This window comes from Morone saxatilis, unplaced genomic scaffold, assembly GCF_004916995.1.
Source record: "Morone saxatilis isolate NCDOM2014 unplaced genomic scaffold, NCSU_SB_2.0 Contig3, whole genome shotgun sequence".
Taxonomy (NCBI): Eukaryota; Metazoa; Chordata; class Actinopteri; family Moronidae; genus Morone; species Morone saxatilis.
Genome location: NW_023339873.1, coordinates 15,769,897 through 15,780,730, shown reverse-complemented (window position 1 = coordinate 15,780,730; position 10,834 = coordinate 15,769,897). Strand labels below are relative to the sequence as shown.

At 43.6% G+C, this 10,834-nt stretch overlaps 1 protein-coding gene across 5 annotated transcripts in view; it reads left to right on the top strand.

Annotated features, from left to right (window-relative positions):
- LOC118337060 (AT-rich interactive domain-containing protein 1B-like) overlaps nt 1-10,834 on the top strand; it is a 163,016-nt gene that overhangs the window by 46,450 nt on the left and 105,732 nt on the right. For all 5 annotated transcript variants that reach the window (XM_035673888.1, XM_035673887.1, XM_035673883.1 and 2 more), the window contains one exon: nt 2,857-2,961. In XM_035673888.1, coding sequence (XP_035529781.1) covers nt 2,857-2,961 — 105 coding nt within the window. The remainder of the gene's footprint in view (nt 1-2,856; nt 2,962-10,834) is intronic.

The following is a 10,834-nucleotide window of genomic DNA, read 5'->3' as shown; positions in this document are numbered from 1 at the left end:
ACACACACACACTCACACACTACAGACTCATATGCCTGAGTAAATATTGGACTTGGGTCAGCAGCCACTCTTCTGTTCTCATTTCACTGTCTGAGCAACTATCTGTCCATGTGTGCATTTTCATCTGTGAACTGAACTGTGCATGTGTGAGTGTGCGTGTACCGTTGTCCACCAATCAGAAAGCCGCCGCACATCTCCTCTCCTCTATTTTCTTCTCCTCCTTCCGCCCCTCCTTCCCCAGGCCTTTATTTACCTGTGGAGGTGTATTTGTGTCTGAGCCGGGGTTTCTGCTTCAAACGAAGAACTTCCGACCATGTAATAAAAGCCTGACGTTTGGCATGCATCCAGGCTCCCATTGATAAACACGGGGGCTGTGCACACAAATGCAGGGCTTGCCCAGGGCCCTGACGAGGAAACTAGCATGGCTTTGTTTTTAAAATAGCGCCTCCGTTCTTTGCTGCAATCCTGTTTTTAAGTGTCTCTCTGCACCTACCCACTTATGGGATGATATGTGATACAGTTATTGAACCACATCTGGGTGAACAGGGTTTCCCCTCTGGCTTTTAGATGTGGTTAGGGGGATGTTGCTGGGTTTTTGGGTTTTAGGTTATGATTGGAATAAGGGGAACTATATTGTGGAAAGATTATGGCTTTGAGGTTCAATTTATTTAACTATTTGTGTTGTGATTTATTTGAATAAAACTGGAAAGGTTTTCAGTTACACTGTTTGTTCCGTCTAATGTACATCATCTCTTTATTTATTTAATTGTGCACTAGGAGAATTGTTATTAAAATATCACAAATTTAAGAACATTTCAACTCACATTTGTCTCCCCCCGTATCATGTTTTGCTCACCCAGAAATATTACGAATTGTGAAAGCAGGACACAAGCCTTAATTCTCCATCTATTAGCTGAGAAAACTAAAGTCCTGATAATGGTTTATCCCAAATTAATTCAGCAGCCCTTGAGGAGAGGGCTCAGTGAAACAATGTGATAATCCATATTGAAACATATGAAACAGATAAACCTTTGAAACATATTCAGGGACCTTACACTAAACAAAGACACTGCAGGACCAGATTTAGGAGCACTGCTAAAGGGAGACGAGGCTTTACAGTAAATCAGTGGGCGCAGCATGTCAATAAGAGTTAGGGGTTCACTTCATGCTAAGAGCAGTATTTTAAGTGTCCACCACATGCCTACATGGATAGAATAACTGACATATCAGGAAACATTAGGATATTTAAAATATTTTTAGAATTAGTGCTTCAGAGATTTAATTGGCTAATAATTGAAATGTGGATAAGAGAGGACTACTCTAGGGCATTTAGGGTCATTACATTACCTTTTCTTAATAATGGATGAGTGAATACATTTACTTTTTGTCTCTGTGTGCAAACTGTGTGCATAGAGTAACTTTACAGGTAAGGTAGAGAGTGTGTATAAAACCTTCAATCAGATTTCATAAAGAACGCACAAAAGTACCGAATTGGTATCATTCACCCTGGATGCACAAATTACGACCCATTTAATGCTCTAATAATAGATCCATTTCACATGATACATCTCTTGCTGTGAAGGATAATCTTCTGCTATAAAATTATATCACCTAGCTGACAGGGATATTGCCCACCTACTACAGTATAATCACACAACAGATAAGAAATCAAACTGTGGGGAAAAATGGATTTTGATAGTAAAAACCTTAAAACCCTGTGTGTGTGTGTGTGTGTGTGTGTGTGTGTAACATAAATTTCTGGCTGTGTGTACGTATGTTGTGTCTGGTTGTGTGTGCAAGCACTCGTGTGTGATCTCTCGTCGCGTCTTGCCGATCAGTTATCACTAATCCTTCCACTCAGAGCTCTTTAACAAGTTGCATTGTGTTGCCGACGCTTAACATGATGGAGGAACGACCTCCGTGGTGAATGAAAAGAAGAGGGAGAGAGAAGGAGGGAGAGATACAGAGGGAGGGAGAGGGAGAGGGCAACACCTCCGACAATGGGGAGAAAATTGGTTTACACTAGATAGGCTTGTGATTACAGAGGAAAAGAAAATGACTTAGATTGAACAATAGGACTGAGCGTGTGCATTGGTGTGTGTTTGTATGTCTGTGTGTATGTTTCGAGGATTAGTGGGTGGTTAGGCTGGGATTTGGTTGAAATGAATTGGCGGGTATGGTGTGCTGATGGGTGCGTGTTTGGATGTTTTTCAGTCTGCATGTACTGTATCAGTGTGTGTGTGTGTGTGTGTGTGTGTGTATTTCCTTGTGCAACGTGTTGTGTTGTGACTTGATCTAACTGGAAATCAGAGTCTTCATTACAGCCCTTTAAACCTGAGACACACTCAATAGTCCAACTCATCTCCTCAATCTCTGTCACACACATTTTGACAGTTTTGATCATATCGGAAGAGTGTTGCCTATGCCATCACAGTGTTTAGCAGGAAAAGTAATGATTTCAACGGCAAGGATACTGCACATTTAAATCAATGTCACTACCAATATTTGAAAGAAAAATAATGCGTGACTTCATAAATACACTTTTTAGGAAGACTCCTTCAAAATTGTACATTAAAGACTTATCTGTATGATCTGGGGGAAGTTAATCCATGAACTTACTATTCATAAACAGAGGACACTGTAATGACAATGTTTTGAAATTGCCTAGAGCACTTTTCACTGCATTATATGCTGTAATTTAGTTTTTTCCTCCCATAACTGTCAAAACATATAATATACAGCATTCTTAATTTAGAATCCTCTTCGGAGCTCTAATTTATTGGCAATATACTGTAGAATAAGTCATTTTAATTTATCAATCATAGATTTTAAATTACTCGCTTCGTTCCTTTCTAGGAGGCCCAGCAGGAGACCTACAGCACCAGGGGTCCTGCACCGGGGAACTCTGGGAAGGCCAACAACGAGGATGGCGTCTCTCATGACCGCCCGTCCAGTCTGCCGGTGAGTGACTGACAGTTCTGCCCACCAATAAGCACAATGTATCACTGAATTTGACACATACAGCGTTACACACGAGGGAAAAGATTGTGTGTTGTTGTAACACACACCAAACAAACAAACATTTGTTTGCTTGTCTTCCTCCACCTCCTGTATCACTTACTGTCTTAGCATTCAGTCATAAGTATTTCTGTCAAATCCGAGGCCTCCGCTCACCCTGTGACCCGCCTATTTGTCTCACGTCCTATGGGAGACATGGATTCGACTGCTCATGTCTGTGTTTTGACTGGCTTCCATGCCAAAGGCAAAAAAGGCCACATGTATCAGCCTGTGGTCTAAGCATCATGCACTCACTCACACATTACACCCACATGCACAGAAAAGCATATGCACAGACACAGACATTCTTGCTAATGCATGCACACATGCAAACCCACACGCGGCATTTGGGCGAGCTAAAAATCGTTAAGCAGGTTGACTGGAGGAGTAATTGAGGAATGCTGAGGCCAGGCTGATCTATGAGCGCAGAGAGATGTGGGCTGCTCCAGTTTTTTGGCTAAACTAATCGGTTTTTACTCTCTATCGTTCCTCCCCTCACAGCTCCTCAGCACTTTCAAGAATAGAATAAATAGACATTTGCAAATGGTGGCAAATATTGGCACTGCTTGAGGTGTGTGCTGTTCAATTTACCAGATACTTTGGAACAGCCTCAGGAGTGGAGGAATAAACTGCAAGAAAAGCTAAATTAAGTGTATGAACTCAAATGAAGACATAATATTTTCCGTATACTGATACGTATAATGAAAGTCTTGGTCATCCTCTGTCTTTTAACTGACGGTTCACTCTGCTTTTTTCAAATCAGCGGCTGATTTATCTGTCAGTTTTCTAAGTGATTCGTACTCACACACTTTCTATCTTTTCTTTCCTCCACGCTACTAGTAGTATGTCATCTGCTTTATCTTGGCATTTCTCCTTTTTTTTTCATTTTCATTCTCCCACACTCTTTACCCCACCCCCTTCCCTTTTCCTTGCTGTCTTTCCCTCTAAAGTAGCATCATAAAAGCTTCTTTTCCCCCTCGTGCTATAATGAGAAATGGCCTTGATGTATCAGTGTGTGAATCCGGAGTGAGAGAGCAAGGCGAGGCGAGGAGCCACTGCAGTCGCGGGGGCCGATCTATTTGAACCACCACTACTATCACCCCCATATTCCCTCGCCACTTTAATCCTGGCGTTTTACCCCTTGGGTTCTCCGTGTATTTTCACATCCCATCCAAAGTGCGTGGCTCGCCGAGATCCTAATCGGCGGCAAGTTTTGATGAGAGAGACACGGTTGAGGGAGAGATGGATAGACAGAAGGGGAGAGAGAGAGAGAGAAGGAGAGAGGAACTGCTCGGCATTTGCCAGGCTCTTCCAGCAAGCTGTCACGGCAGAGATGTAACCGTTCCCCCCCTCCCCCACCTCTCTCTCTCTCTCTCTCTCTCTCTCTCTCACTCACTCTCTCGCCGGCGTTTGATGTCAGATCTAAAGCTGCTGTCATCTTTTTTCCCTCCTTTCTCTCTGTCAGGAGGGAGGGAGCGCGGGTCGGCAAAGTGTCATGTTGTTGTTTTGGGACGAGTGTGCCGTGTGATGTGGCGGGATTTTTGAAGGGAGACCAAAGGGAAAAGGTGCTTTAGTAACTTATCAAAAAATAGTCACACTGCCCCTTGTGTCTTTTTAAAATGTAATGTATTGGAGAGCATTTCTTGTATTCCATAGCATTGATCACTTAAATGCTCCAATTAGACAAACACACAGAGCACTAGCTTGTTAGTTCAACATTAGCAATGCTGTTAGTGTTGACCATCTATCTGCATTTCTGTGTAGCTTTGGCAGTGATGTTAATGTTCATGTGACTCTTCAAAGCATGGCATTAACATTGAATTCTGTTGATTTTCTGTCATAGTGCTTCTAAGTATAATGAATGAATGAGACATTTCTGTTGTAACAGCTTTGTCGTCTGCTAACAAAGCCCTATCTCTTGGAGGATTTACTTTAACGTTTACCAGCAGCTTTTTCAGCGTATCATTTTAAACTAACCTGGCATTCACCACCCGATTTTCAATATAGGGTTAGCATTACCAGTACTCCTCTCACAGTATTTTCAACTAACCTTTTCTCTGGTCTAGGCGAGCCTGTTCCTCCAGTTCCACACAATAGAGTCAAGAGCCAGAGCAGAGATCGTCTGTTGAGAAGATGAACCACTAGATAATGAAACTTTTTAGCGCGTTTTTTTGCAGTTACAGATCACACAATGAAAGGGAAAAAAATACGTAAATGTAAATGTTGACTAAAGGTAACACCAACAGTGTTTTTTGATTTTGGCATTTATATAAAATGTAACAAAAATTATTTACAATACAATTTGTGTCTCCAACCACAGGCTCTAACTTTTGTCAAGTGATACATGGCTGTTTAGATTTCACAGAAAGAAATAATGATGCTCTTCTTCTTTGAGTTTTTAAAACGATCTTGATCTCCCCACAACAGGTGTGGCAAATACAGGTCAAAAGGTGACATGCCATGTAGGTTACTGACAGGGTGTCGCAGAGCTGGACTACATGATTGGCACAGGATGACATGTTGACTGCTGCCTTGTTATTTCGTGTTGCGTGTGGCAGGTGACGTTCCTCTTGTGAAAATAGAGGAAGGAGTGAGAGCTCTGTGTTTTCCTCTTCTCTTTAGCGCCCTCGGCCCTTTGCATCTTTTGCCTAATGTCGCTAAGCAGAGCCAGTACTTCCAGTGCCACAGTGAGGTGAGGAGCCAGGGCTTTCATACCCACATACCCACTAACCAACCCCCCAACCCCGCCGCCACCCCCGTTCCAGTCACTACATGTTCCCTGCTCTCCGGTGCTCCCCTGACAGCCTGCCAAGCTGCCGCGTAGCCTCCCATCCTCTGGGACATGGGAGAGGATGGCCAGCCATGTGGAAAGACAGAGAGAGAGCTGGGGGTGGGAGGGTGAGGTGAGGTTAGGAAGGGGAGGGTGGAGGGGTGAAGAGCAGGATAAGAAAGAGAATGAGTAAGAGAGAGAGAGAGAGAGAGAGAGGGCGTGAAGCGGTGAAGTGAAACGTGGTTATCTTTTTGTCACTTGTTCAGGGTGAGGGATGTTGAATTCAGGCTATGGGGTTCCAGCAGCGCCATGTTATTCACACACACACACACACACAGACAAAAATATTTTTGTATGTCTTTCAGTGCTCATTTGCCCCTCCTTGACTTAGTTTCCATCAGACAAAAGGGAAAATTCTGAAACACTATCTCTCCCTCGCTGTCTCTTCCCTCTCAGTCCTGTCCACCTTGCCCTCCTCTGTTTTTCCGAGTGTTAGGTCGTGAATGATTGACAGGGCACAGCTGGAGAGGCCTTCCCCCCTCCCCTCTCTCTCCCCCCCTCTCTCTCTACAACCACACTCGCACAGACCTCTTTGCTCACAAACATGCATACACCACACACTTTGATACACATTCTGTCCTCCGCGAGCCGTTTTCACACACCGCGACTGTGTGTGTGTGTCTGTGTGTGTGCTCTATCAGAACATGTCAGTCAGGCTGCCTATATAGTATGTGCTCTCACTCTGGCTCTCCACACTGCTGTGTTTTATTTTAGAGTCCCCAGGCAGGCAGACAGGCCAGCAGGCAGCGCAGAGTAATGTCATCCAGCAGGGTTAGATTCAGCCTCCACATTAGTGCACACTGGGGGGAAGGAGAAGAGAGGAAAAAACGGAGGCAGGGGGAGTGAAGGAAGCAAAGAAATACAAGGGAGATGAAGAGGGAAGGAATCTAAGGATGGAGGAAAAACATGTCTCTTATATTGGTTTGGACACATGGTTTAAAATATACAAAGATTACATGCTGTAGATGCAAATCAAATTCCAAGAGACCATCCAAATTACACTGACAAAATGCATTAGCAGTCACACCAAGTGCATTTTTCACGTAGGAACATCATTTCTGCTTATATTTTTGTATGTATTTAAGTGATAGATACTTCAGATATATTCTTGCAGTATGTGGAGAGAGCAAAGGAGGGTAGCTGGGGGAGAAAGGAAGGCAGGCAGGGAGACTCAGAGACGAGATGTTCTCTGGACCCTGCTGCCTATTCTTAGAACAGACAGCAGCACTGAAGGCCACAGCAGCTCCCTGCCACCGCTATGAACACATAGCTGCTCTGAGAATAGGACAGCTAATCTGAAGCCAGTCTCGCACTGAGGTATAGGGGAATGCTCATGGCCACAGCAATCTTAAACCTGTAGTCCCCTTCGCTCAAAGAGTGATTGATTCATTGTCACCTTATGTGTTTGTAGTTCGTTTAGTACAGAATTAAAGATTTTTAAATCAAACTCAGCATATCAAGCAAGCTTATTTATCACACTGTTCTCAGATTTGCTACCGCACACATACACACACAAAATCTGTGTTTTCACCTCTGCCCCGTTTCACCGCAGACCCAGATATCATGACACAGCGAGTCAGAGGACCCTGGCATCATCTAAAATGCAGACGGGCTATTTTTCCGCTTGTATGCCAGCCTGTTTGCGTTTGCCCCTCATGAATCATTTAGCACGCACACACAGTTTCATGTACACGCATATTTTTTATTTATTTATTTTTTTGATCCTCAAGAGCCGGGAACACGTGTTTTTGCTGGGGCCGTACAATTTGTTCCCCCTACGGCTTGAAAACACAGATGTACAGGAAGTGGAATTGATCTGCGGTTAAACTTTCTCTGGGTCTTTCATCTGTACACATCAACATCGTTCTTAACCTGGAGTATTCACCTGACCCAATATTTGCAGTCACTGTTGTTTTAATTAGCTAGCTTTTAAACATTCGGAGCTCATTTTTAATATTCTATCTGCTTAAATGTCTGTGATGCCTTGGGATGAAAAGCCACATAGGAATTCAGTTTGAAGTTTATAGTCTGTGGCCCTGCAAGTCCAATTTGAAATGATGACCACTGAAGCCAGCTGAAAAGTTTGAACCTCCATGTTATCTGTCCTGCTGAAGTGTCCTTTAGCAGGACACTGAATCCCTACCAGCACTCCCTTGCAGCTGACACTGCACTCTCATCCCCTGTGGAGGAGAGACACACCAAAAGATATTTTTCCCTATTGGGATCAATAAAATATTTTTTGCTTTTAGTTGTATCTTGTGGCAAAACTTGATGGCTACACACTGTTCTACCTACTGGGAACTATGCTGGCCAGTGTAGGTTGTTAAAGCAAACTGGTAACACAAGGCTAAGCAGCAGTGGTACAGAGAAGGGAGGAAGGGCGGGGGGGGCACCTCAGCTGCAGAGGAGGCCATGTTTATACCCAACCACCCCTGACAGGCTTGCTGACTGAAGCCCAGTGCAGCAGAGTGAAGGGCAAACCGTAAAACTGTGTGTGTATGTGTGTACGCACTCTGTCCAAGCACTATTCTTACACACTTACCCACCACTATGCTCACACATGCGTACACCCTCTGTGTGTGACAGGCTTTATGATTTGAAAGTGAGGGGGGAAATGGAGAGGGATGAACTTGGTTAAGAAAACACCAGTCCGGTTCCACTGGCGCCTCTCCACCAGCCTCTCTTACAGAGGAGGAGAGACAGAAAGGGTAGATAAGGGAGGAGGAGGAGGAGGAGGAGGGGGAGGAGAGGGAGCGAGGGAGGACTGACCCTAGAAGGAGAGAAATGTTTCCCCTCTGCATCTTTTTTTTATCCTTTGCCCATCAGTTCTCCCCCTCTGGCTGGTGTCTTTTGTCAAAGCTTATTTCTTCTAACAGATGAGGAAGAGTAGTTCATATTCAGGACAGAAGAGGACAGAGGAGGAGAGGCAGCGCATTGCTGTGGGTTTCCATTAACAAAGTGCATGCGTACACACACAAACACACACACACAGACACAATACTGATCTGTATTTCTGTGACAAACATGATTCTGCATAAGCATCTTGTAAAAAATGTATGATGTAAGTGTGTGTTGAATGTTGAAATGTGCATGTACATTTGTATGCACCGGTGTGTGTGTGTGTGTGTGTGTTTGTGTGTTTGTACCTGGCTCTGTTTGGAGCAGCTGTGTGTATGCATTATATATTTTTAGTTTTGTTTTTTGGGACACAAAACGCACTTCAACACCTTCCTAACTGTCCTCCCTGTTCTACCACGGGGCAGTCAACAGCGTGACAGTGTGTGAAAGCTGAGGCTGCTATATCGTGATGTTGGATATACAAAGTAAATGAACATGACACACTGCGTGTTTTACCAGTTTCCCTTGTCCTTTCAAGGTGTTACATTCGGTGTTGTTCTTAAAACGTGATGAGGAACCTGGCTGGACGTCACCTCTGTTCGCTCACTTCAATTTGTATTTGATAAAACGCTCTTTCATATTGATTTCACAACACCAAATAGATCTCCCCAAGTGCTTACTTGATATATAGATTTCATTTTCACTAACCATTAATGCCAGATATGCCCTTCTGGCAATAAACCCTCCATTATAAATGGTGATTTTCTGTTACCACATTAATATTTAAATTAAACTGTTAAAATGGCTTCAAATGTTATTGAGCCAATCTGAATGGAAGATTGGAAACATCTATTTTATATTCATTAGTGGTTTGGACATGGGAACGTTCTCTTGTCAAAGGACTTTTCAGTATATCAATCTGGAAGAATTTATCTTCCTCATTGAATAATAATGTGGATGAAAGAAACGTATGTTTGAAGTTGAGTGACATTTACTGCAGCTGATAGTTTTTCTTTTCACAATCCACCTTTTCTTCTGCAAATGTTCACTCTTATGACTGTAGCAGACAGAGAGTGTAGAGAAAGAAAGAGCCACAAAGAGAAAATAGAGTTGCTTTAGAATGATTGAATAAGTAAAAGACTACATCATCTCCCTCCTTCTTCTTCCTCCTTATCTCCCTCCCACTTTCCTTCCCTCCTCCCTTCTTTAGCACCCCCCCCCCATCTGGCCCCTTCCCTTTTCACTCCCTCTTTCCCTTGCTTCAGTCAACCACTTCTAACCTTTCTGGGTTTATTTTTATGTCCAGTCTTGGATGCCTGGCCTCCCAGCAGGCAGGCTGGGCAGGGGAGTGAGGGAGGAAGGAGCCGGCAGAGGCATGGAGGAAAAGAAAAGTGAAGGAATTGAAGGAGGGATGGAGGGAATGTTCTGTCATCACCATGGCTCCCTCTGGCTGCTGGGAGGCTGAAATTACATCTGACTTTGAAGTTAGGGGCAGCAACACTGCCAGTGTTGCTATAGTGACAGGAAATGTGTGTGTGTGTGTGTGTGTGTGTATGTAAACTCCTTGGGAGGTTTATTATGCATGATCCACACTGTGACTAGTCCTGATGGCATTACAGTGCTGTTATTAATCTACTCTCATAAGATACCTGTGCTTTAAACACATCCACACACAGGCACACACATGGACACACGAACATATCCGGAAATTCATGCTAAGATGCATTCACGCACATCACCCACACACACGCGCACACACATACACACACACGACCCATTTCACAGCTGGATTTAAACTTCATGTCGTGCCTTTTAAAGATTAAGATAAAGTTTTTCCTCTTATTATCTTTGAGAAGGTTTAGCTGGCTGCACACTGCGCTCACAGGCAAATGCACGAGCAAGTGCGTGTAAAAAACACACATACATGCACACACACACACAGATTGCAGATAGATGTGTTTGGGTTGTTTGAGCTGTTAATATTCCACTGAGTCCTCGAATTTTTATGGATTTTGTTTCATCAAAGTCTGAGAGTGAGGACAAGAGCATTTTCAAAGGTAATGTAGGTAGGTAGGTAGGTAGGTAGGTAGGTAGGTAGATAGATAGATA